General features: G+C 40.3%; 1 protein-coding gene and 1 long non-coding RNA gene across 6 annotated transcripts in view; one reads left to right on the top strand and one right to left on the bottom strand.

The window, feature by feature from the left end:
* Positions 1-1,076: 1,076 nt before the first annotated feature.
* The window catches only part of C7H10orf90 (chromosome 7 C10orf90 homolog), a 102,148-nt gene continuing 75,248 nt past the window's right edge, over positions 1,077-27,976 (bottom strand). For all 3 annotated transcript variants that reach the window (XM_054070964.1, XM_054070963.1, XM_054070965.1), the window contains 6 exons: positions 19,330-19,620; positions 17,167-17,360; positions 15,969-16,167; positions 5,247-5,310; positions 2,570-2,669; positions 1,077-2,000 (listed from right to left, as the gene is read on the bottom strand). In XM_054070964.1, coding sequence (XP_053926939.1) covers positions 1,962-2,000; positions 2,570-2,669; positions 5,247-5,310; positions 15,969-16,167; positions 17,167-17,360; positions 19,330-19,620 — 887 coding nt within the window. In that variant the 3' untranslated portion in view covers positions 1,077-1,961. The remainder of the gene's footprint in view (positions 2,001-2,569; positions 2,670-5,246; positions 5,311-15,968; positions 16,168-17,166; positions 17,361-19,329; positions 19,621-27,976) is intronic.
* LOC128852658 (uncharacterized) lies at positions 5,321-19,298 on the top strand. 3 transcript variants are annotated; one of them, XR_008450626.1, is made up of 4 exons: positions 5,321-8,190; positions 10,734-10,905; positions 16,550-16,769; positions 18,902-19,298. It is a non-coding gene; the product is annotated as an uncharacterized LOC128852658 (long non-coding RNA). The 3 variants fall into 3 exon arrangements; XR_008450625.1 differs by lacking the exon at positions 18,902-19,298 and having other exon boundaries at positions 16,550-16,976; XR_008450627.1 differs by lacking the exons at positions 16,550-16,769; positions 18,902-19,298 and adding an exon at positions 14,661-15,619.

A 27,976-nucleotide genomic window follows, 5' to 3' on the forward strand; every position in this document is an offset into this window, starting at 1 on the left:
TGAACTCGATGAACCAAAGTTGCATTTCTCTGAAGTGAAGAATCTAGAGACTAAAGAACCAGTGGGGAAATACTGGGTTCCTACTGAAATCAAAGGTGATTTTGGCACTGACTTCTATAGGAAACATCTCTAGTTGTTGCAGTGAGCTCTAACTGGAAGAAAGCTTGAAAGATAATCCTTCAGATTCAGACTAGGAGACCATGCTTCTGGGTGTTTTTATGACTATAATTTATCACTCTGTGGTGGAGACCCAGAAGGCCACTAGAGAGAAAGGCCCTCCTGTTTGAGGCAGGCCACATGTTTTTCCTGGAGAGCAGCAAGAGGGATCAATGAACGCACAGGAGAGCGGATCTACCACACAGCTGAGCTACGAATCTTGGAGGGTCCTCCTTCTTGGAGTCCCTTTTACAAGTTCTACTTAGAGCTATCTATGTGCTGGGAACTGACTTCAGTTCCCAATAAGGCATTACTTGCTTGATTAAAAAGACAAAAAGTCTTTTTTTTGGGTGGGGAAGAATGCTGGCACTTTCTTTCTCACAGGCAGCACTACCTCACCTCACATGTCCTCATGAAAATGTATCGAGCTAATTGATGAGGTTTTAAAAATACCTATTCTGGAAAGCATTATATTCGTTCAATAAGTCTCTCTCTTCTCTGTGAGCAAAAATTAACATCATTAATCCTACTTTACGAACTGGGAAGCTGAAACACAAAGAGGCAAAGTAACTAACAGAGACAGACCACAAAATATAACTCTGTTCCTTGTGTCCAGCACAGGTCACGCAGCTGGAGGCTATCTCAGTGGCCAAAGCCCAGCTCACAAACATCCCTCTTCCGAAAAAACTGACCTTAAATCTCAGCCTAGATTAGAAAAATAAAGCCTAGATATCAAAGGCCAAATTCCAGCCTTATTCTAACACACTCAATTGAGCGTTCATGCAAAAGAGGTTGATGCTTGCAATCATTTTTACAGGCAATATTTTTTACCATAGGATTTGTGGCATACAAAGGCATGACTTCTCAAACGATTTCAATAATTGTGTTATATTTAACAGTACCAAATAAAAACACAGCAGTTGGATCAATATTATATTCGTATTTTATTCCATAAATAGACTCCATTGGTTTGTAGGATGGTTGTTTTTACTTCCAAAATGTACAAATAAAGATTTAAATATTTTTTGAGGAAACATTACAGATGGTTTTAGTTCCGCAGTTTTGATGCAAATATATTTCTTGGCACCACTTCTTAATATGCCATTTCTGTAAATAATTAATGCTCACAGAAGTGGAGTAAAATACATACTATGGTGTAAAACTTGCAATATAGTGTTATAATCAATTTTTTTAAATATTGCTGTGCAATAGGTAAGCTTGGTGCATAGATTCACTATATAAACAGGAATAGAACTCTTCAGAGAGCTAAAATATTGGTCTCTTTTGGTATGTTAAGTATTAATGTGAAACTGCTGCTGCTATGATTACGCGGTAGTGCTATTTCAGCTAGTTTCTAAACATAACAAATAATGATATTAATTGTTCTTTGCTTCAAGGATTTAACTCACAAGAAATCAATTAATAGAGTACTTCAATGAAATAAGTTTTCCAGGTCTTATAAACTGAGTTCTCTTGCTACAGAGACATGTGCTTTTTAAGAGATTAAAATAAATAATACCACTATAATTCAGTATTTGCATTAAAAATTCTTAAAATTATTTCCTCTGGGTAAACTGACCAAAGGGTGATGCTCTGAAACAGCTGTGTTCCCTTTTAGACTGTTTTTGATTACTTCAAAGTTGCCTTAAAATTTCAATTGAAATATGAATGATCTTCCCTTGTATAAAGAGCCAAAGATAAGAAAAATACTCCCAGGTAATTGAGATAATAGTGTATTTTATGGCTTATCTAGCAGTCTAAGGCATTTGAGATCCAATTAGGATGATGGGCAAGAGAATCCTTTGTCACTCTGTGTTTCTGTGAAGGAGCTGGTCCAGTAATTGCTAGGGAAAAAAAATGCAGAACAGTATTAAGACACTGATAAAATACACGAGGTGGCTAGAACCATAGAAATGTTCAGTGATGCTGTAGGTGAGACAGAATTAGCTTTGTCAGATCTCAAATCTGCTCAAAGAAAACCCCAAACTGAACCAATCAAACACTGAAATCTTTTCCATCTTGGACAGGGAGGGTGTAATTACATGGAGGAATAGCACTCTTAAGCAAGCTAAAACTGGTACTTGTGTCCAGCGTGGAGCAGGATTACCTTGGAATGTTTCAGATCTCCACGTGGATTCGCTGTGCTCGTGCAGCTTTCTACCACAACTAATGAATTACTCATTTGTTCTTTTTAAAAAAATAATTTTGAGTGCTTATTCCAACATACGGTTCAGCTGTCAATTCAAGTTTAAAGAAGTGCCTACACCAAAGGACAAGACTGTTAAAACCGTCCTTTGCTCTCAGGGTTTGCACATAGTTAGCACGGGCTCTCCAGGCAGGTGCTGCCTCTGCAGACTTCTTCCACAGGTAAAGGGTCACAACACCATACTGAGCATTCACAGTAAATGTTTACCTTTTTGAAGATCTCAACACGCAGTCTGTTATGCTGGATGATGATCCGTTTCTGCTTTTCTTCTTGTTTCTTTTTTACTTCAGGTAAATTGTCATAAATCCTGTAATGAATTTAGAAAGTTAGCTTCACACGTTATCCCTATGACTCACAAGTAATTTGTTTTTCATAATACCATAGTATAGTTTGGGTTGGAAAAGACCTTAAAGATCATCTAGTTCCAAGCTCCCTGTGATGGGCAGGGACATCCCACTGGCTCAGGCTGTCCAAAGCCCATCCAATCTGGCCTTGAACACCTCCAGGGATGGGGCAGCCACAGCTTCCCTGGGCAACCTGGGCCAGTGCCTCACCACTCTCATGGTGGAGAAATTCTTCCTCATGTCCAGCCTAAATCTGCCCCTCTCCAGTTCATACCCGTTCCCCCTTGTCCTATCCCCACAAGCCTTTATGAACAGCCCCTCCCCAGCTTTCCTGTAGCCCCTTCAGGTACTGGAAGGTCACTATAAAATCTCCTCCGAGCCTTCTCCTCTCCAGGGTGAACAACCCCAACTCTCTCAGCCTGTCCTCATAGGGAAGGTGCTCCAGCCCTCTGATCATCTTTGTAGCCCTCCTCTGGACCCATTCCAACAGCTTCATATCCTTATTATGTTGAGGATTCCAGAACTGGACACAGTATTCCAGATGAGGTCTCACAAGAGAGGAATAGAGGGGCAGAACCCCCCCCCTCGCCCTGTTGGCCACGCTGTTTTTGATGCAGCCCAGGACACAGTTGGCCTTCTGGGCTGTGAGCACACATTTATGGCTCGTGTCGACCTTCTCATCAACCAGCACCCCCAAGTCCTTCTCTGCAGGTCTGCTCTCAATAACATCATCTCCCATCATGTACTGAAAATGGGGATTGCCCTGACCCAGGTGCAGGACCTTACACTTGGCCTTGTTGAACCTCAGAGTTTCTCACAGCCCCACTTCTCCTGCCTATCCAGGTCCCTTTGGATGACATTCCATCCTTCCAATGTGGCACCACTCAACTTGGTGTCATCTGCAAAATTCGTGAGGGTGCACTCAGTCTCACTGTCAATATCATTGACAAAGATATTGTACAGCGCCGGTCCCAGTATGGACCCCTGAGGGACACCACTCGTCACAGATCTCCATCTGGACTTTGAGTCATTGACCACTACTCTCTGAATATGACCATCCAACCAGTTTCTTATCCACCTTACCATCCACCCATCAAATCCATCTCTCTCCAATTTAGAGAGAAGGACGTTATGGAGGACTGTGTCAAAGGCTTTACAGAAGTCTAAATAGATCACATCTATCGGTTTAACCGTGTCCACTGATGCACTTACCTCATCATAGAAAGCCATCAAGTTGGTCAGACAGGAATAGGATAGAAAACTTTCCTATTGGAAGTGTTTCCCTTCAATGCAATTTTTGTCATTAATGGGCATTGCAGCGGGATGTGTCCCTGTGCATCACAGGGGGTTGTAACTGGATGATCTTTAAGGTCCCTTCCAACCCAAACTATTCTACGATTCTATGATCTCTAAATACTTGAATTAGATTTATGGCGTGGGAATTATAAACTCTTAACAATAATGTTTTAATATAAAATCTAAATCGTTGAAAGCACTTCTGATTTTGGAGAAAAATGTAAAGAAAGAGATGGTATCAGGTTATCTCAATGCAGCAGCATAATTCTGGAGTAGCTTCTAATGAGCTTCGTGGAGTTGGTTTCAATTTGCAGCAATATAATTCAAACCAGAATTTGGCCTGAACACTTTTTTTATATTTATGTCACAAAATTAGTACCAAGCAATTACTTTCAAGTATTTTTCTAAAATATAACCCCCTCATCATTATAAGGCTGTAGACTGTTAATATCTTTTCACTGTCATTAGGAATTCTTTTTACCAAGGAGTACATAATCTATCCATTGAAAAAATAAAGTGTGTTGCCCTTAAAAAGCTGACTTCTGGTCTGATCTTTTTCCATTGGAATCAATGATGAAACTCCCAGCTCTTTTTGAAACTTCCAACTCTTTCTGAAAAGAAAGTCAGACCTCCCTTCCCAGCAGTCCTGTTCTTTGCATGCAATGCCTGTTAGTTCTGATTTTTCCTCCTACTATTTTGCTGTACCGAGTTGTTGATGCTTTTGGCTTGCACTCATCCAGGAGACTGTACTTTGGAGAAGAGAAATGGGAAGCATTTTGAACGCCCTTAAAAACACGTTGAATTCTACATGGTAACCATTCGCAGCTTTCTGTGCTGTAAACAACAGCGTGAAGTGCAATGCAGTTAAGTATCCAACACCACTTTTCTAAGATTTTTATGTGATTCCTACACTACATGCCCTAATCAGGATGAAAAAAACCCCAAAGTGACTGTACTGCTTATATTTTTGAAACTCCAGCATGGAGTACCTCTCAGGGTCATAGGTTTCACACCATGGGTACCCCACGCCATCTGAAACTGCTAGAGAAAGGATGCTGAAAGGGCAAGGCTGACCCAAACGTATCAAACTGACACAGTGCAAGAAAAATACGAGCATTGCACAAAAGTGTGGCAAACAGCATGACAGAACAACCCTCCAGTATATGAAGATGACGTGGAAATATGCTGCCTCAGGCATGAGATGACAGTGATTCACAGTAAACTCTGAACCGCAGTATTTGTACCTTTTCGATCTCATATGCATCTCCTTCTCTGGAATAAATCTTTCCTTTGGTTTGAAGAGGTTATCTAGCAAAGGGAAAATAAAGTTAATATTGGAGGAATCTGGGTTTACCGAAATTTTAAAATGGCATGTTCCACGTAGTCGTGATATGATATTTCTGATTATATTTTTGATGGCTTAAGGCTGGATTCAAATCTCCATAGGTCAATGAAAAGACATTCAACAACTTTATTTGGATCTGAATTTGTTCCTAAAGCTCTAGTATGGAAAGGGAAGAATTGATAAGACAAATAGCAACCAGCTTCACTGCAAAGCTCATATATTTTAAATGCACATAAATTTTTTCTTTGTCACCTTCAGCTGCGTACCCACTTTATTGACACCAAGAGTCAGTGCAGATTACTGTTGTATCAAGCAACCAATTTTCCCCACATGAAGGCAATTGCATTTGCACACACTGGCTGCATCCTCAGCTGAAAAGCATTGGGAACATACCCTGGTACGATCATTTCTGATTCAATTTACACCCATCCTACAGGGCTGTGAATAATTATGCCAAGCACTGGGAGGAGAAAAATTATCTTACTCTTTCCTGAGCAAATATGAAGATATCTGTGATAATTCCAATCAGCATTTCCCTGAATACAGGAAAATAATTACCAATCTTAGCAGTAGGTGAGTGTCAGGAATAGGTAATTTTAACACCTTCCTTGCAAAAACAGTTTCTGAATAGGAAGGGATGGCATTTGTACAAGGTGGGAAGCCAGTAAATATGTAATCAGAACTAATTCTTGATGAAGGAGACTGTGTCTAACCATGTTGACCAGGGAGGAGAGGACTGCTGCCTTCACAGGTAACGTTATTTAGATTTACACCAGGACAATGAAAGAAAAAGTGGAGAGATGGGAGAAACGGGAGGGTCCCTCTCCATACAGCAAGACACATCCAGAGGAGGGAAAGGAACAACGCTGTGATGCGTGAGCTGCTGCCCTGACACACATAGGTATGTGGATAGTTTTAACTTGAGCTTCTCAGTGCAGATCAATAAAAGAAACGGGTTTACGTTCTGGCCTCTGAACACAAGGATGACCAGAGCATTGCCTACACCCAGACAGGTCGAGGTGGTTTCCCTGGGGCACTGAGGAGAGGGGTTTGATGCCCTGCGTAGTCAACAGGAATCTGAACATCAAAAGTATTTGCCAGTATGTTTGCAGAACATATGTATAAGATAAAAATACATGCAAGCTTTTTAGCACTTCCATTTTCCACGGAAGTTTAGAAGACATAATACATGTCACATCGCAGCAGGCACCGCGTCGGCCTCTTTCTGCCATCTCACTGAAGAGACAAAACACAATAATCAAGGCAGAGAAGTAAATACAGAGAATAATTTGTTCCAGAACTGCCCAGAGCAGATGCTCGCCCTGAGCAGACACAGTGACCGCTGCCCAGGAAAAACCCTTTCCCCACCAAGCTTTCTTTCCCCCTGTTGAAGACAGCAAATGTTTCAGAGATATTTATGGGAGATGTTTTGGCAACAACAGCCTCGAGCAGCTTACGGGGCTACACCCAGAGGGAAAGTTGTACTCAGATTACCGTGTTTCTCAGCAAAACGCTACATGTCCTTTAAGATCACTGTTGTACCTCAATGTAAAAAAAAAAGAGAGCTTTGCAGCAATTCCTATTCTGAACTGGTACAGTTTTCAAATTACAGACTGAGAAAGCAGGTGGAGGCTGTGAAGCCTCCTCGGCCTGAGGACTAACTTTTCTCCACTCAACTGTTGTCTACACTTAATCATCCTTATTAGACCTTCAGTGCACACAAGCAACATGGTCAATTTGCTAGGAAAATATAATTTGCCTTCTATTTATTAGTGTTTTTATGTTCGTTTACATGTTCATTAACTTAAAAGGAATAAACACTTGGGTGATATTGCTGCCCAAATAACCCTGAAACTTAAGGGAGCAGATTGCCTGTGACCTAAACAGTCCTGGTGAAAGAAAAGGTCCAGGACCATTGATTTTTTGGGACCGGTGTGGATCCCTGCACATTTCAGAGCAGCCTCAGCATAGTCCCTTGCTGCTTGAGGTTGTACACCTCATTCTGACAGCTCAGGACTACAGGATGCATCCCTTCCCACAAGATATGTCCTCTAACCCAGAGAATGGTGTGGGAGTAGTCTGAAATCATATAAAGCTATCACTATCGGTTCTCTGCAGCACTAAAAGAAAAACAGGAGGCATTTCATGCTGTATAGCAAATTCAGGCATCTTTTCTGTCTGTGTGGTAATATGGTCCTCAGTACAAGATCCCTGGTGTATTAACCAGTTCCTTGCATGGGCACAGAAGAGCAGCCAAGAGCACTGGAAATAAAACCCCAATAAAACTGCTCTACCTGCACCAAGCCCTCCTGCATTAAGTCAAATCAGACTTCTCCCCAGATGCAATAGGATCAGCTGGCATTGCTGACACGTTCTGAGACTGAGTTTTGTATGATTTCCTATGCATTGAGAGTGACATCCTCTCAAATTTATGAACTTTCATTCTAGGAATTCTCAGCTGTAGGATTTCTAGAACAAACCTACTTGTTTTAGGGATCCCTTTGTTTTTTTTCCTAAGTAAAAGCTGTTAATGACACATTAACATTTCCAGACCTCTGCGTGTAGACGCCAGAACATACAAAGGATGAAAAGCCCAACTGGGGATCTGCAGGCCTGCGACCTATCTTGTAAACAATGTGACAAGCTAATCTGTATTTTTTCCATCAGACGCTAAGACAGGCTGACCTCTGTGCTTGAGTTGGTGGGAAGAAACACAGAGAGCGAGCACTGTGTGGGTGCTGGAGAGTACGGTTGTTTCTCCAGAATAATCCTCTCCTGATGGCACACAAAAGGTCTTGAAGAGCATCAGACCCATAGCTGCCTGCTATTCTGCCTGGAACTAGGTGTGTGGCTGTGTGGGTAGCTTTGAAGGGAAGGATTAAAAAAGAGACTCGGCAGAAAATCCTCCTAAAAAAAAAATAAATCTACCTTAGTTGTAAAAATACCCATTGTGAAGCAGCTTGGAGTCAAAAGGTTAACACTTATGGCTAAATATTCGCGTAGTATCTCTCGGATCACTCTCAGGTCACCTATCAGAAAAAAATCACATGCTAGCATCAAGCAGAAATAAAACTAATCCTTGATGGATTTTAATTCAAAAATTAACTGCAAGTTAAATAAAAATTTGCACAAATGAGAGAATAAAAAACATATGTGCATTTAAAGTATTTGTTAACATTCAATGCCAAGAGGAAAGCATATTTCAAAGTGGAAAAGCGGCACACATTCAGAGCTATAATAACCTGCCACACACATAATGAAAAACTGAATTAATATTCTTTCCTACCAAGTGAAGATCAAAGTAGGGCATAAGGTGGACAATTCCCTAGGTTGATAGCCTTCTAAACTGCATTTTAACAAAATTCTTATCAAATTTCATAGCCCTGCATTACTTCTGGAGAAAACAATTCTGAATGATAGAAAAGAAGGGATTTCAAAGCAGACGTTCAGCATTTCCAGTAATGCACCATAGTTAAGAAAGGATATAAACAGATAGGCGTGAAACACTTTATTGGTGTTTCGTGAAACACTTTATTGGTGTTTCATTCAAACCTTGTGAAACAACTGAGCTTCTGGTATTTACACAAACACTGTGTGCTGGTCTGACATCTCCGTAGTGGGAGGAAAAAGCCACTCCAGCAAGTTGTAATGGAAGGTAAATGGGTCATCGTTGGAACATATTAACTAAAGCTAAACTGCACCTCAGACAGGATGAGTAACTTTCCTGCTCGGGAAGTTAGTAAATGTTTAGACAGAGCACAGATAGCATGATTTTGTTGGAACCATCCTGACTTCCTATTTAACACTAAATCACTGAAACACTTTAAAAGGAAAGAGAGTGGCAAAATATATCAAAAGTTGAACTCCGCCTGTCACAATATACATACGTTTTCCGCTTATATGAATGTGAATTTTCGAAGTTTGTTAGGAGCTAAAATGTGTATTTAAGAATGTGTTGCCAGTCCCTGAAATGCAAAGCACTGATAATGCTGGATCTCCAATTAAACTCATTTTTCACTGAACTGAAAATGTTATTCACCAAATGCCCATTTGCCTAGAGAAGTCTTAAGATAAAGAAGATTCTTTTAAACACTGCTTTTTAAATCAACAGTCTCCTAAAAATAAATTATCCTTGAATCTCAGATAAATATCAAGGTAGTATTCACTTAGCATGACCATAGCACTTGACTAGGCATTCATCCACGGAATATAAATGAATGCCTACACCCAGGGGTGCTGCCCAAACTTTTGCACGTTTCGTGTCTCAATGACTTCATGCAATGAATTACTTCAGCTGCAATCAACAGATGATGTTTTAGTATTATTTATCAAAAATACAATAGTCCATTAGTTAAAGGTTTGATGTTAAGACTGCTTGGACTTACCACTCATCTCAGTGCGATACTGAAGCTCAAAAGTTGTCCTTCACCCAAACTGACCCACAGAAGGGTGGTTCATGGGCTTTCCAGCCATTCAGCTATGCCTTACACTGTGGCTGTTGAAGCTTCTGATCCTCCAGTGGAAGACATTACTAGAATTTCCAAAGAAGCTGTAAAGTTCGCAGGTTTATGAAAACATTTTAATTCTAAATTAATTTAGGGCGTGATGCAGGAGATTGTAGTCCCCTCTGCCCAAATGATATTTCAAAATTCATGGATTTCATCTAGAAAAAAAATTAATGAGCATCTCACTTGGCCTTTCTAAATCATCCATGTTTGATTAGAGTATGTAATCTTGAAAAGCATAAAATTTATTTCAAAAAATAGCGATTAATAAAGAAGCAATGACAGCTCTTGGTAAATTCATCAAAATATTAATTTAGTCTTTGGTAAAATTTGCACCAGCTTCTTAATCCTGGCTTCTTTGGTTTCAATTTCTAATAATGGGTGAAATCAGACCTTCTACTCCTGGATTAACAAGACCATCACCAAAAATTCAGTTTTCTGTTCGGCTGCTTCAAGACTGCAAAGAAATAACCCCCCAGCAAACTGACTGACCTTTGTGAGTCACTCATTATAAGGCACATTGTTTCAGCACTGTCATCATCCCCACCAAAAAAGCTCTTAGTATTTCAAGATTTTCCTATTTATTGCCACCCTCCTTGCACAGAGGTTGGCAATTCCCCTCCTTTGCAAGGATGAGGGCATGGAGGGGAAGTGCCAGTCACGTAATTCACTGCATCACCTCCTCCTCTGTCATCACAGTGAGGCTGAGCATCAGTCTCCTGAGAGACTGTGTCACCCACTGCCAGCGACCTGCAATGTGCTCCTACGTTTTGCTGACTCATAGGCACTGTTCTAATCAATGGGATGAATAATAATAGCATAAAAATAGGTCATTCCTTTTGCTAATTCAATTACCTGATGACAGCTTGGTCTTTATTCAGAGCTCTCAACCTTAACCAAGTGGCCAGGTGCCAACAGGATTGGTGGCATTACTGCTAGCTGTGAGTTTTGACGGCAAAAATGAACCTGAGAAAAGGCACAACTGAAGTCACACGCGAAAAAAAAGCAGGCTGGTGGCTGAAAACATCTCATCAGCATCTGAAGACTGCAAAGGTGGGTGTTAGTGGCTGCAGGATTCGTCAGATGCACGTTTATTGCAAATTGTTTTACTGCCATTTTCTCCTCCCTTTCGTGTCTAAATAAAGCCCTCCCTGGTGTAGAGCTTCTCAAGGAACCAACTCCTTGAAAACACAAACAAACAGCAATCCTCACCCTCCAGGCTTCTGCAGTTACAATAAAGCTTTTTGGAAAGGTTTAAATGCATAGCTGAGGAGGTATAAACTTGTTTCCAAAATATTGTTAAAGATACCGGATTTGGATACAAACCCAGAGAAACACAGCAGGCCCCACAGTAGGGGTTGAATGGTAATGTTCAACTTAGATTGCCGTTTCCAATGAAGCAACACCCTCCCAAAGGAAAAGAAAATGGAAGGTATGAAAAAACCATATGTGCCTGAGAAATTTTTTTAAACCTCTGAAAGTGCCTGTGTACACCAAGATCACAAGGCTGTTCATTATGCAGATTTAAAGGCCTATAAACAGCTGGTAGTCCTGTCACTGAAGTAATTACATTACGGTTTTTGAGATTTAAATCCAGTTATTTGAACATTGTTTCTATTCAGTTCGTCACAGTGGGATCTCTAATTTGTTCGACATAGTCAACAGCAGAGTAGTCTGTCTTGGACTAATTAGCACTCGAAATTTAGCAGTACACATTACACGGCACAAAGGCTAGCGTGAGAGTCGCAGGTTCTCTGCCTTCAAAGTGCTCTTGTAACAATAAAACCTTCTGCAGGACAAACATTTTCCTTTTTCCAAGATTACTTTCCACATTTCGTAAAGTCCCGCTCATGAATTACAATTAAAAACAGTACACAACTTGGTCTTTTTGAGGATAGAAAGGTAGATGGAAACTGCACAGATGTTGGTATTTATATGGAAATGATGTTAAATGCCAATTATTTCTTTCTCCTACAAGAATCTAAAGTTGTAACAACACCACCAAAACATTGGGAAACTGTGCAAACTAATAATTTCATATTATCAATAAAGACACTTTAGTCTGATAAAATAATCTCAGGTGGAGAAAAATACCTGAAGGTCATTGGGTTTTTTTCTGGGTGCAAATTATTTTACTGAAATAAAATCTTGAGGTCCAGAGTGAAGCCAATGTAAGAAGCTTATTTCAGAGAGCTATAACTGAAGTAAGCTTGTCAAGCGCACAGAGGGGAACATCTTAGGTTGCAATTTAACTCCCTTTTACACTTGCATAAAAATAGGCTGCTACCCAAGAGGGACGGTCCCACCTCTTCCTGCTCTGTGCCACATTCCTATGTGGGCACATGTGGAACGGGGCAGGGAATGTCCTCTGGTGGTGGAAAACTAATCAGATAAGTATTATTGCCACTTCTTGCAGCAAAAATGGTGGAGCAACTTGGTCTGCAAGTACCTTGGGGCTGAACAGAGACACTCTACTCTTCCCTAGCCACAAACATGCTAATAATTCGTCCTTAGGATCGCTGTTTTGGGAAATGAAACTCATCAGCCAACCTGCCCTTACAAAAAAGGCCATTGGAAAATGGATAGGGCTGTGTTGACAATGAGTCCTATGAACCTAAGAGTCATAAAGACGCCTACCTCCACAAATCCCAAAGATATCAGGAAAGAGAAAAAAAAAATAAAAGAGAAAGGAGAAAACTATTAGACTGAAAAAAAACAACCATAGGATCACACCTGGAAGCCTAGGGGTGCCATCAGTACAATGCCGTATACTTAAGCAAGTAATCATTTTACTCTGCTGGGTTCTTAATTTCAACCTTTGTTTCAATGTGTGTTGCTATGAAAGAACAGCCTGCCTCCTAAAACCAAGAAACCTCCAAGGGGGCTGCATTTGGCTGAGATTTTTTTAGACTAGCAAGGAGAACAGAAGAACCAGTACTAGTACAGGAAGAACCAGTACTACTACCAAATAAAACACCCACGGCTATGGGTAGGTGGCAAAGTAACTGATTTGCGTGTGCAGAAGTGTTTAGTGCCCAGTTTCTTCAACTTCTAAAAAAGGATGAAGTCTAATGTCTGTTTTGGCCTCATAAGTGACAGCAACAGACAAGGCTTCCGGATGACTACAGGAACATACGTGTCACCATAGGGAGGACGTAAGGCAGGTCTGTGCCCTCTGCTACTGCCTGCCCAGTGCATACTGACGACTTGGACCATACCCTGGAAAACAATGTCTGTGATAACACAGCACTGAGCCTCAGCCACCAGCCCTTGTCCCTTGCTTTGGTGGCACACCGACCTGCAGCTGGACCATGACCAACTCACAGCCTGCTATAGCCAGAGATAGAGGTGGCATTCAGAACTTGCTGTATTTGGGTGTACAGACACAAACATTAGGATATTTTTCCTTTTCTGGCCAATTTGTGTTCTGCTTAAATCCCACACTCTCTACCACTCGAAAAGCTGGCTTTGAAAAACATAGTCAGGGATGAACCTTGCCGTGTTTCCTCTGCCTAGGCAGCTTTGGCTGGCAGACAGCTTTCAATGTAATCTATGCAGGGGTGCGACTCACGAGCAGCCTGGAAGCTCTCTTTGGGAAGAGTATGGTCTCATTGTAAACATAAAAATGAAATGCTGGTGCCAAGGGAGGCGGTGCTGCTCTCCCTCACCATCTCCCACCCTTCATCCAGCCTCTCCTGTGCCAGCCCAGCTGATGACAGCACTGTTTGACCAGCTGGATCAGTCATTGGATCTGACAAAACCTCAAAGAGGGAATACTATTGTGTGTTTTTTGGTGGAAAAAAGAATTTAACAGCAGTTCTCACTAGATCCAACTGAAATATGTATGCATGGAGAGGCCATGTGCAGCGACAAAGCAAATGGTGACATTTCTGCTTGTACCCACAGCCTTCCTTCTAGCAGGCTATACTGTGAAGCGGCATCCTCAAATCACTGGGATTTTGATGTCTGCTTTCCATCTCGGTGAATGGAACTGTTCACATTCCCTATTTAGACTACAGCTGCATTTCTATTAAATTTTACTTTCATTTTGTAAAACATGATACAAATTCCTTCATTGCTTTAAAAGCACATTTTACAGACCAAAATGCCTTTTCCAGAGAACACATAATAATGATGACAACAAATGATAATTTCTCCTCCTTCTAGCTTTGGGGACAGGCAGAAGGATTAGGCGGTGACCCTGGTGTTACCAACAGAGACATGGGAATGCTACAGGCAGCCCTTGGTGAGCATGAGGGGGAAGCTCTTGTCTCTTCTGCAAGAGGGGTTACAACTACAAAAGTTCAGGAGCATTTGTAGGAAAAAAAGATCCCCCACCCTGGGACTCATTAATGATACTAATACTTCTGCACAATAGTATCCACCAGGAGAAGTCCCAAAATACCAATTTCCAGCACTCAGAGCTCCTACACAGCCCTCTGAACTGCAGCCTACACAGTTGTTCTTGTTCAGGGATCTTGGCTTTCCACTATTAATTACACTCATGTATAAATAACAAACCTGTGACACTTCTGTCATTATAAAAATATTAACATCTCACAAACAGAAAATTACATGTGGCTCCATGAAGGCAGACAAGTTACAGAAACTAAAGATTCTCTTCAGATAAATTTATCTTTAATGACCAACCACTAAGAGGGAAATAGTAATTGACTTGAATAATTAATGAATATATTTCAATATTATGCTTTTATTACTCATTAAACAAGCATAAAGATTAATCTCTAATTATAATTAAGGAGAAAGATGCTTAACCTTTTTTTTTTTCTATTGAAAATTATTTGCAGAGTGGTCTGTGGGACTTTTGAAGATGATCAAACAAAGGAGAGATATTTGCGGCTTCTAATATATATGACAGACTCCTGGCCCTTCCCACTGCCTTCTGGGAGGGTTTGCTGGTGCAACAGTGGGGCAGCACGGCCGTAAGAGGTCTAAAACCCAGTCAATAAACTTGGATAACTGAAGTGGTGAATGAAGTTTATCAAGTCTTCAAAATATAATTCATACTTTGTGCTTTGTTTGCTTATGCTTATTTAGCTCTTACTATAAAACTCTATTTTGTATCTGATGTAAGGTAGTTTCCATCATACTATAACAAATGACATGGATTTAGTGACAGAAATTTTTTACCGTGAGGGTGCTGAGGCACTGGAACAGGTTGCCCAGGGAAGCCCCGTTCCTGGAGGTGCTTAAGGCCCAGGTGGGATGAGGCTTTGAGCAGCCTAATCCAGTGGAAGGTGTCTCTGCCGTGGCAGGGGGGATGGAACTAGATCATCTCTTAAGTTCCTTACAACCCAAATAATTCTATGATTCTATAAATCAGTATTCTCCAGTGCAAAGCATGCCAAGAGCCCTGAGATGAGGACTGCATCCAGCTTTCCTGCACCAAATCTCACTCTCCAGGGAGCAAAATACATGTGCTTCCCAGTCTTGAGGCCATAAAAGATTTCTTTTCCCACATCATATTTACAGAGGTGCTATTGTGAGGGAGCTTCTCAAAGAAAAACGTTTTATTCACTGGATATCGAGTCTGTTTACCACTGTGGCAATAAAACAACCTGATCAACTTGAATTGAGAAATCACAGAGTTTGGATGCATTGCATGTAGCTGTTGCGCAGACAAGCTTTCGTTCGCAACCAGCCCAGCTGGTGAGGGCAAAGTCAAACGGCAAGTCCACACCTGAAACTGCTGAGAATACCAACCTGGGACTCACAAATACCACCTCTCTACCTGTCACTTCTCTCCCTAAACTGGTCTTTCTGTGAGAGGTATGAAATGCCATTCACTTCTACAACTAGTGGCAACTTGCATCATGCTGAAGAACACGCCTGCACAGGACAAGGATGAAAAGTCCCCAAGGAAGGCTCCTTCCACGGCCACAGACCACAGAAAACACCGCATCCCCACTAGCCCATCTGTCCTTCAGAGTCTTTCTGCTTTGACCATTAGGAGAGATGCTGGAGCACTGGTGGGGTGAAACAGGAGCAGAGGGTCTTATTTTTTTTTTTTCCACAAAGTTAATACAGAAATACTGCACACATGGAAAGATTTCAAAGACAGCTACAGGCCTGTTACTGGTCACTATTCAGCTTACCACTGAGCGGGTGAGGAACAGTGCATTGTTTTTTTCTGCTGGAAGTGGATGTTGAGGAAAGCTTGCGAATGAGCGCTCCTTGGTTGCTTGCAGGAACATCGCTCTGTTGGGCTTTCCTCAGCTGGACCATATGTTGAAGTTTCTTCAGCCTTTCTTGCGAACGGGAAATGAACTGAGGATTATGGATCTCTAGTGCTTCCTACATGAAACAGAGAAATCACTTCGTTTAAAGACTTAAAAGGAAGGGGGAAAAAAATACAGTGTGCATCTAACTGGGTTCAGTAAGAGATTATCGATGAAAATGATTGCTTGTCTGTATGAAAGTTAGCAAACTGCCTTCCTTTCTGTCTTTATATCCTTTTACAGTTAGCAAGCTGCCTTGGTGTGATATTTCCAGATGAGGCAAAGGAGAATATTTCTGGGAAAAACCCAACTTTAAGAGAACCTATCCAAAAGGTTTTGAATTACATATTTTTATGTTATCCAGATTCAAATTCTTTATGTTTTGCCTATTTCCTTGTCTCACCCCATTGCTGTAGCTGCTTGTCACTGACAGTTCACAAACTTTCCTGTTTATTTAGATTTTCATGTAGATCTATTAATGGATGATCCAGAAAGAAAATGCTTTCCAGTCAAAAGCTCCTTAATGTCTTAGGACAGAAGACAGGAGTGAGACGGGTCTGAAACATATGCTGGAGGAGAAGGCAGGAAAGCATATCTGCTGCTGTGGCTTGGTATCAACCTGGGGTCGTCTCTGTACCTAAGGCTGCCAACTCATGAAACTCTGAACGTCATGCACAGGTGGGAAATTCACTTTCTTGAGGTACAATTTCAAAATTGTCTTTGGGAAATTTGTGAATTCTCAAACTTTCACCATGTTCCTCTGTACAAATGGCAGGTGGGGCTTAGGATTGGCAGCCTTTAAAACCAGGCAGCCAAGCAAGTCTTACTAGTTGATGCGAGCTACAAAAACTTCACTGGAAATGAGAAAAATCAAAGCAATGCGAACTTCTGCTCTCAGCCACCTCCAAGGAAGCAATCACCATCCATGGGAAAAAGAAAAAAAGAAAAAAAGAAAAAAAAAAAGAAAAAATGAAATAAAAGGGAAAATGGGGAAAAAGAAGAAAGGAAAATAATAGTACTACTACTAATAAATTCACATATTAAGAACAACAATAAGAACAAATTGACATTTTACCCGCAGTGTCCGGGGGGCTGGTGGAATTTTCTCAGCCTGGGAGCTGTTTTCTGGCTGGATGAGCATGTCGTTTTTCTCACGAGTAACATCTGGCAGGAGAGCTGTGGATAGTGTTACCCTGCTGGCTCGCTCCCACTCATCCTCCTCCTTACACTCCTTTATTTTGTCACTTGAACCACAGAATTCGTAATCACCTTTGAGAGATTTAAAAGTTCATTAAGAGTGCACGGTTAATTTTTTATTGGGTTCTCCACCTCATTAGACATAGAGGGCAATTTCTGAAATAAGAATGCCAAGGTATTATTAATAGGCCTCATTAAACAGAATAGATCAAATCTAATCATAGGTGCTACTCACTGCCCTGTGACACCCCAAATATCTTTCACATTAAGCCAGACATCACATTGAAGCATAATTAAACCACTCGGATGCTTAGCTCCCTTTGCTGGTATTCGCTTCCCAAAAGCGAGACGCTTCACTGTTACATCACGGAAAGCAAATGATATCAGGCTGCAACTTGCAGTTTGAGTTCATTTCAATTTACTGCATGTATTGTAGGAAATAACGTATTGTTATGGATCTCAATCACATGTCATTTCTCTTTGAGCAGACGGAGGCTTTCACAAACACTGGTCGTGTTTTTTTGTTTGCTGATAAGACAGTTTTGCTTTCTGTCATTGTTATATATTCATTAGCCAGTGGAAAGACATTAAAAATAATAAACAAAGGGTTAATACACATTGTTGCATGCTATTGTGAAAGCTGTCAAATACACAAAGTTCTCCATTGAGATTCTTTCCTACACTTACATTTATGTATGCTCTACGCCTGATAATCCCTGCACAAATTAGGACCAAAAGAGGCTATGTGCTCAAAAATCAGACTTGACAAGCTTCTCAGAGAACAGAAATAATCCAAAATAAAAGAAAAAGGAACTTCAGAAGAGCTTCATACGAAGTATTTTGAGAAGTCACACTGGAGTACTACATCCTTGCCAAATAATTTGATTTCTAGAACTAAATATCTGGGAATAAAGCCCATTACTGTTTTATTTCAATTTTTGGTTACAATAAACTTAAAATATTTTCCTCTTTATGACATATTGTACATATTATCTTGTACTTAAAAAAATAGTAAAATGATCTGTGTTGGGTACATTTGCCTTATAAAAGCCTCAACTGTATTTCCTCCCTAATATTGTTCTTGTTAACAATTTGGAAAAAAAACACTTGAAACCTGTGAACGTGAAATTAAATTCCTTGATAAGCCAGATCAACAGTGGTGTTGATTATCTTTGATAGATCTCAGTGGATGATGAACTTTAGTAAAACTGAGGCACTTTCCAGGCATGGAAAGCAGAATGTAAGCTTCTCTATTCTAAATGGGTGTTACATTCAGTAGCTTTATAGTCAATAACAAAAAAATTTTGCCTACCTGCCTATAGTAAACCAGCAAGAAAAAAGGCTATTTGACCATTTTTAAGTTATTCTCTGAGTAAATTTCTCACAAACACTGATGCTAAAGGCAAATTAATTTATAGTATATCTCAGTTGCCTTCTGCAAAAATACCTCGTGCACAAATTCCGCTGCTTGAGCCACCTCCGTTTTGGCTATCTGAATGAGTGCTGGAGTTCAGACATCCAAACAGGTGCTGCGCTAGAACAAATTATGTTTTACAAACTGAAACCTTGTTGATAATCAATTGTTAAAACTTATGTCTTTTTTTCCATCATAGTTACTCCAATTGAAGTACCTCGTGCTGTACCTGTGCACTGCACGGTTCAGGCAACTGTGTCAAAAAAAAAGTATTGCAGATTGAGAAGAGAGGTATCAAAACAAGGCTGTAAAAATCACCTCATTTCTGGTGTTTCTTGGTTGGACTGGGAAGGCTTTACTCTACAGTTGTAGTGTTCTTTCAAAATTTACTTGAATCTACTTACAAAGTAAGCCTATCTTTCTCATTTTAGTCTTGTTTTCTATTAACCATAGCAATGTATACAGTCAGATTAGTTGATTGATCTCTCACCAGATGACTCATACTCAGCACTTAAAGCTGGACAAAAATGGACTGACTTTCCATTATTTCACATTTTTCTTAGAGACTGATCTCATCTTATTATTAAAACCATATTCCTAACAACCTCAGTAGGATTTGTACCTTACTTTTTAGGAGCTGGTTTTGTCTGTGAACATTTTCTTCTGAGAAGATGCTTGATGAAGATTTTATATTGCACACGCTACTGGAGACAGACATTTTTGGTTTCAGAATGCCTGGTACTTGGATCTCTTTGGATTTGGAGGTGCCTTTGGAGCGCTCTCTCTTTTTTGATGAAGCATCATTAGCAGCTGCAATTGCCTTTCTTGATGTTGTATCTGCAAGAGAGCCAGAGGCCACTGTGCTGCTCCAGCCCATGGTACATGGCTGCTTCTTTCTTCCCAATAGCACTTGTGTTCCTGTGAAAAACAATTAAAAAAAACCCCAAATCCTGTTACACAGGAACGTTATTCTTCTCAGTCCTCTGGTCCTTTTATTTCCTGCAGTGCTGCATTCAGTTATATTTTAAAAGTTGTAACTGATACAAATTTTATCATGACTGTCACGCAGCTGTATTGCAACAAAATGTTACTGATAGAAGTAATCACAGAGGATAATCTTCATAAAAATAAACTGCCATTCTAAATAGTATAGATACACTCTGATGAGCAGCATGGAAGGAGTCAAGATACCTCCATTGTACTATGCGTCTTTCTCTTGCCTCTTATGTACTTGAGAGGAATACTCTAGATTGGCTAAAAAACATTATAATTACAGATCTAGACATAATTACTGATGTCAAAACAGTTTGGGGATCAAGGCTCTAACCTCTCCATAGTGGGGTTAGAAGCATTCCCTACCCCACATTTCTAGTGCTTTGTTTTACTTCTGTGCAAAGCTGCAGCAGGAACCAACAGCAAAAAGGGCTGATTTGTACAAGATATGCTTTCCCTAAAAGTATTTTAATAAGAAGGGTGTTGCACAGGAGCAACAACTGCAGGATCCGGCCACGTCAAAAGCAACAGAGCTAGTCAGGTTAGCTCTGTGCTATACAAACCCTGACAGGTGATTCAAGCTGACCACCACTACTACCAGCAAAACAGACACAGAACTGTCCGTTTTCAAGGTGAATTTTAGGCACAGTTTTGGAGAGAGAAGAAATAGAACAGAAAAAAAAAATTCGGGAAATGAAATCCAAAGAATTGGGGACGACATGGAAAGGGCATCAGGATCAACAAGGTGGGAAGAAAGAAGGAGCAGAAAGGAACTGGTTTACGTCCTTATAAACCACTAAGTAGTGGTCCCCAGGAGACAGGCACACACACAAGCCAGGCAACAAGACTGTGGCTCTACTTCTTTGATAATGTGCCTAAGTTGTCTATTGGCTGTCCTAGTCACAAGACCTAAAAACTTCTGTAAATAGAAACGACCAATAGTTATTAAAAGATTGTTGAAAGAATGCAATTGAGAGATTTGGGAAGTATAATGGACTAAAAAAAAAAACCCAAACCATCTGGTTTCAGACCTAACCATAAACCAACCAGGCAGGAGTTGTCTCATTTGCTCTCGTGGACACAATACACTTAAACCACTCCTTCTTCATGACAAACACTTTTAAAAAATCAGCCACATAATTCTTTCCTCTGCCTACTCATTCTTAGCACCTGCCACTCTCCAAGTGCTTCTTTCAAATGTCTTGTTTGAGGACAGAAGGAAGATTAAAAGTGGTTTTCTTCTTTGATCCAATCCACAAGGAAGGATGAAATGCCACATCATGTTAGATACTTCCTTATCTCGTAGTCATTAAGTAAAATTAGATCCTGCAGTGCAGTATGGTAAATTTTCAGCTCACTTTCCCAGTCCTTAATCCACTCACTCAGAGATGAGAAATACTCTTTGTCACTAAATGATGGTCTCCTACACATTTTAGTGATCTGAATGGCTCGTGTTTCTTTTTAATCATCCAGTACTTCTCAGGAAATTAGAGACATTAAGGTACAGCATCTAGTGCTTTTCTCTCATCTTGTAGATGAGAAAGCTTTTAACATCTTAAGTTCCCTTGTGTAACTGTCCATACCAGGAGAAGGAGTCAACTTCGCAGGGGTTCCACTAGTGAGGGATCCCTGAAGTTCAGCATAGACAGAAAAATTATAACAGCTTTTCTCTAATTAACTTCATTGAAGTAAACCCCTTCCTAAGCAATTTCACAGCCATACTGAAAATCTGGTCAAAGCAAGAAAGTGCACACAGAGCTCCCAAATTCTAGGCTAGCATCCAAGCTCTCCTTCTTCTCTCTGGTATAATTTATTTTTCTCGTTGCTTTTCACACATGGTAAATATTTGCCTTATCTTTTATCAAAACTTAGCTCTCTTCTCAGATTAAATTAGTTTTAATGCAAATACTCCCAACAAACTGGATGGACTCAATTCCGTACATAAACTCAGTTGGAACTCACGTATACGCAGTGATCCGTTCCTTTGTTCCCTGACTGATCTTATACCTGCAGTTAGGCACTATGTTTCTACAAATGTTTTATGACACAGAGGGAAAAAAACTTGGGACAGATTAATGGGATCGTGGACAAGGAGTGTTTGCAGGAGGAGGTAGAAACAGACAGCACAGTAGGAGAAGATGAAGAAAGCAGCAGGTAGCATTAAGTAACTACAGATCTGCAGAGAGGGAAGTCTTTTCACAAAGGCAGCCAAGATACTAGAAGGATAGATGTGGGGGGATGAGAGTGGCTAAGCCACAGAAAGAAATTGAATGGAAAACAGATTATCTCCTTAAATCACCTTTTAAATTAAAATAATTTACTGGCCAAGAGAAAGCAAAGATGAGAAGAAAAGAAAGAGAAAAGGAGGAAAGAGTTTGTGCTCCTCCAAGGCAGTATCGCAGTAGGAAATAATTTGCCTTCATATCAAGAAAAGGGCTTGAACAAATGTGTGTGTTGTGAAGCCAAACAGCTTCTTCTCTAGGGTTGTTGGACTGCTTGAACCACCATTGTGTCCCCAGGAGGGGCTTTTTGCTGCTATGGGTATTGGTATCTAAAACTACAAGACAAATTGTCAGGGTGGTGAAAACAGACTGCGAGGCAGCAGAATAAAACAGTGGAGATGAGATTGAGCAAAGGAGTTAGTCTGTAACTCGTGTCTCTCCACTCTAACATCTTAGAATATGGATCTGAACAAAAGAAAGAAGAGTTGCCTGGAGTATTCACACTCCATTTACTCCTAGCTACCAATCTAGCTGCTTGTGGATATTGGCTTCCAAGTATAAGTACAGTAACATTCAAGAATTGAGAATTAAGACCCAAGAACCTTCCTATATATAGTGCAGATGGAGACAGCGCCTTCCCTTTTAGACTGCACCCTGTCCCTGCCAAAAGAAATGCCACTCACCTGTGGCTTTCTGCCCACAAGGTCTGGGGATTCCCACAAACATGTAGATAGGAGAGAAAGAAAAGAAAGGCATGAGCAGAACTAGGAATGGGGTCTAAAATAAAGAATTGAAAAGGTGGCTGCTTCTTGGCATTTCATACCTAAGAAAGAATTTTAAAGAGCAAGATTCCGTATGAAATTCAGGTATAAAAATATTACATCCTTGCTGCATGAAAATGTCTTCCTTGGGTCTTGTACTAATATTATAATGAAATCTTAATCCTTATTACATTCGCAGTATGGTGGGATTTTTTTTTTTTGTAGTTAATTAAGGCAATAAGAAAAGGCGTGCCTTGTTCTTGTCTAACATTGAATGTAATCATAATAATAATAGAGCAAATTTGGTAAATTCTTTCCTCTGACTCCCTCTTGAATTAGCCTTTCAATTCAAAATTTACACCCAGGCACAGTCAATCCCCAGGAAAACACAGCAAAGCAAACCAGACACTGGCTCCAAAGATCAACTCCCTCATCCTCAAAGCAGCTGTCAATTACCTTAACTAACGAATGCAGATGCAAATGATATTTAGGAAAAAAAAAAAGGCAAAGGTACTTAAAGGTAAGATCACAGAGTTTCACTCTCTACATTCTGGATCCGTTTTTAATATACTGTGTGGGGAATTAGGACTGTTACTCTCATTAAAACTATCTGGAATTGCATATCTAAGTCCCCACGCACCACACTTGAAATATATATGCCCCTCTGAGAACAGCTAGAGTTGCAACAGGATGACTAGCAATATATGTTTTTTCTATTATCCCAGCTGAAGAAAGACTTTAAAACTAGTGAACAAAGACACGAAAGCATAATACTTCGGGAGATACAGGAGAATAAAACTCTAAGAAACAGAATGACTGAATGACTTCATTAATAAAACTCAGTGAATACAGATCCTAATTGTAAAAGTTCAGCTGCTTATAGGAGAAAGAGTTAAGAAAATCATAACTGCATTCAAAGAAAAGTCATTACTGCCCTAAGCAAAAAAAAAAAAAATAAATAAAAAATAAAAAGAGACAACAGTTCAATTTTTAAATAATGACTTAGTGAAAACCATATGATATTGGAGGAGTTAAAGAAATTCTGTAAAACCAGGGATAGGTTTTCAAAAGCTCTTTTTTTAAAGAATCCTTGATCTCTGAGTAAAATAAGTATATTGTTTTACTGTACGGTATCTTTTTACATTCTCCTCTGTCTCCCTCTGGGGGGTTTTGCTAACAGGAAGTGACCCTGCATTACAGCAGGTTAAACTTGCCTTTCCTTGAAACACGGACAATTGAGGCAAACATACCCTTTTCCATTGTTACTTTTTTTCCCTTTCCTTTTCAGTGTACAGCAGAAGAATGCAGCTTTTCATACTCTCACATAACACTCGTCCTAGCGTTTCATTGTGGATTTTTGACGATCCATGACAAAGGACCTCTTTGAAACTGGCCAAAGCTCATTTTAACAGACACAGCACTACAAATCCTCCACGACCACCAAGCAAGCCTGACAAGAGGCGGCTGAGGAAGGAGACACACAGTGTTGATTCACTGCGTGTCATTAATAAGATCAGACATCGTCACTGTAGGTAGGCTTTATATAATAGGCCACCTGCTGGGTTTAGGGTTTTTTTTTCCCTCAAATTTAATAAAAGCCCCATGCTCTGGGCTGCTGAGCTCTCCCAGACTTCCATGATAGGAGCCGACACTGCCAATACCCCAAGCAGAGAGGAGCAGATATTAACATTCCTTTAATGTAAGAAATTTCTACCTTCTTCAAGATTTAAATCCAGGCATACGTAGGCGTATGTTGTACAGAGCCCACACATAGAATCATAGAATAACTAGATTGGAAAGGACCCACTGGATCATCGAGTCCAACCGTTCCTAAGCACTTCATCCACCCGTTTCTTAAACACCTCCAGGGAAGGTGACTCGACCCCCCCCCGGGCAGCCTGTTCCAGTGCCTGATAACTCTCCATGAAAATTTTTTTTCTGATATCCAGCCTGAACCTTCCCTGGCAGAGCTTGAGGCCATTCCCCCTTGTCCTGCCCTCAGTCACTTGGGAGAAGAGGCCAGCTCCCTCCTCTCCACAACCTCCTTTCAGGTAGCTGTAGAGAATAATAAGGTCTCCCCTCAACCTCCTCTTCTCCAGGCTCAAGCAGGCAAGCAGCAATCCATAATCCAAATCAAAACACCAGCCTCTGACGACTGACGACTGAAGACTGACGACTCAATTCCTATCATGAATCAAATATTACCACTGCTAAGCCATACGCTCTTAGATATAAGTAAACAGAGCGCATCATCTCATTAGCCTCATAACACAGAAAAACAGAAACATTGAAAGCAATGACAATATTATTAGTTATTTCAGTGTTTGTCAATAGATGGAAGATAGAATGGATAATTTATTGTTCAGACCACTGCCAAGGAAAAGACATCACTTTTAGTCGGTCAACAAGCTGCAGTCAGCGGGGTGCTACAAAATTCAGATGTTCTTACTAAAATTTCTGCTGACCGGCAATGAGACCTGTGTCCCTAACTGCCTTTTGATGTTTTTCAAATGATTTGTTTGCAACAGGCTGTGTCAGATGTAGTTCAGCATTAGCATCCATGGAAACCGCACAGATTGCAAAAATTCCTGTCAGTGAAGTAGGTCCGCCTATGCTCCCCGATCAAAATGTGGTGCTTAATGAGGTCTTGGATCTACCATTCAATAAAAATCTGGGGCTAGATCCTGAAAAACAGGGCTGGGCCACATCCTTAGCTCCATTCCCATAACTGTCAATATGCAAATTTGAGGCAACTTTGCAAGATTGAATTGAGACAATCAGCCAGACTGTTACTCCCAATAAACATGTTGTACTTACGCTAACACTTCCTCAACAGCCCTGCCTGGTGAGGATAAGGCTTAATTATCTCAGCTATATCAATAACACCTCATGTTAAAAGTCTAGATTAAAAACATATCACAAACAAAAAAAGGTTAGTTTTTTCCTAACTAGCTCTTTTTTTAAAAAAAAAACAAAAAAATGTTGGCAGCTGCGGACACATTTCTCAGAAGGAAGATGCTTTCTTGTTCCAAAAGCTAATATTTGACTGTAAAAAGTTGTACTCAATTGAAAGAGAAAGCTTATCAAGTGTACCTAAGAGTTATTAGGCTTCAAACCTAAAATCAGTTCAAAGTAGGAAGAGCCTCTTGATCTCAAGAAACAGCTTATTTACAGAAGGTTTTTGGCAAAATTACTGTAGTCCAACACTTGGCTTCAGAGCAAACAATCCCATTATGCAGCTAATCAAAAGCACCGAACAATAAGTCTCTCTGTGGTGACTGCCAATTTATTTTTCTCTTAACACTTTGCAAGTAATTAATCAACCTTCTCTGTTGGTGTTAAATAAGGGAACACCACTTATTTCAGGGAGTTAATGGGTAGCAATGTGTTACTCAGGACCGGATGCGGCGTATCAGCTCTGACCGTGCAAGGAGAGGTTTGGTGGAATAAGAACGTAATCTGCAATGACTGTACTGGCGAAAATGAAATGGTCCTGCCTGGCACCTGCAGAAGATCATCTTACACTCTGAATCATAAGAGTGTATTATTGCTAAAAAATATTTCAGCGGTCAGGAAATAATCCACCCACATGATTTGATTCAACTTCTTGCACCAGTGTGTTCCCAATATCCAGCTGGTTGAGAACAGTGTTTGTATATTTTGCTGATGTTTTCCCCCTTTGCTTCCTATGTGCTGGGACAGGATAAAAGGAAAAGTGTTCCCTTTTTGTTAAAACTTTCACAATTTGGAGGCTGGTGAAGCACTTGGTAACTATTTTCCCATCGAAGACAATGTCTCTTAGAATTTAGATGCACACCTTGAATCATCATGGGAGATGGTTTAGTGATGGACTTGGCAATCTTAGATTTGTGGTTGGACTCCATGATCTCACAGTTCTTTTCCAACTTAAATGATTCTGCAATCACTGGTTTTGTTGTCACGCCTTTCTGGCCACGCTGCACCAAAGCTGTGTCTTTAACTAAACCAACACTCCTAGGTGACTGGCCCTTAGATGGAGAAGATCTCTGTTCATACTGTTAAGAACCATGGAAATGGTTATTGAAAATACTTTGGAATTTGCTGGCTCTACTTTTGAGACATTCACTGTAACATTCACGTTATAAAAATCTAAGTTAGACATCTGTGCTTGCATTTCAAGGATGTCATGCTAGAATCTATCAGGGACTATTGTAGTGACTCAAGGAGTAATCTGATGCAGTGTAACTCTAAAAAAAATATTCAGGGTGATTCAGATCATTTAAACGGTGATTTGCAGGGTAAGAAATGTATTGAGCACTCGGTATTCTCATCATGTCAAAGACACCTAGTTGTTCAGCTCCTTCTGATAATTTACGGCAGCCAGACTGAGCCAAGTACTCATTTCACAGACTGCAGAAGAGTTGCTCCTAGTTTAAACCAAGTGTGAATAAGGGGAAAATGAGGCCCTTTACTCCAGTGGCATAATGCAGTCACTGAATCGTCATAGCTCATCACTTTCTCTTAATCATTATTTTAATGTTTCTAGTATTCAGTGCTGTACTGCTTGCCCTGACTGCTAACTAGAGACTTGTCCCCTCCAGAGGCTTTCACTTCTAATTGTCTTACATTTTCACCAGCTCTGACAGCTCAAGATAGAAATGTCCACCCTGAAACAAGATGGAAAACAATGGAAAAATCAAATCCTTAACTTCCATTTCTCCTTCCACAAAAACCACCTAACTTTAATTTGGGTCTTCAGCAGACAATATTATTATCTTTGGGAAGATAATTTTAGTTTATCAGTTTTCCTAAGTAAGTGGAGTAAGAAAGAACGACAAAGATCCCTTGCTTCTCCTCTTGCATCCAACGAGTGCCATCACCCCTTCCATTGTCATACCAGATGATGGGAAAACTGGCAGCAGACATTTGAAACAAAGAGCAAAACTCAAGAACTTAGTACTCCATAAATACAAGAGCCCTCCAGAGAAGGGAAACCATCCCCTTCCTTTTAAAGTTAATTGAAACCCCCCAAGATAAGGAAAGCCAACTTGTACTGCCCATCACACACATTAGGGTCTCTCTCAAAGGCTGTCAGCCTCTTCCAGATTCACTCATAACTGAGGACTGCCGATTCCTAACGGAGTTTTCAACATCTATAATGAAACCAAGTCATCAATTTCTTAGCATCTCATACAGTACATGGAGGTCACATTGCAGTGTGACACAAACCCAATAACACAAAACGTCTAGACTAAGGAAAATTGACAACCTCCTCCATTTTAAATACATACCAGATGAAGTGAAACATCAAAGGAGCCT

Source organism: Cuculus canorus, chromosome 7 (genome assembly GCF_017976375.1).
Source record: "Cuculus canorus isolate bCucCan1 chromosome 7, bCucCan1.pri, whole genome shotgun sequence".
Taxonomy (NCBI): domain Eukaryota; kingdom Metazoa; phylum Chordata; class Aves; order Cuculiformes; family Cuculidae; genus Cuculus; species Cuculus canorus.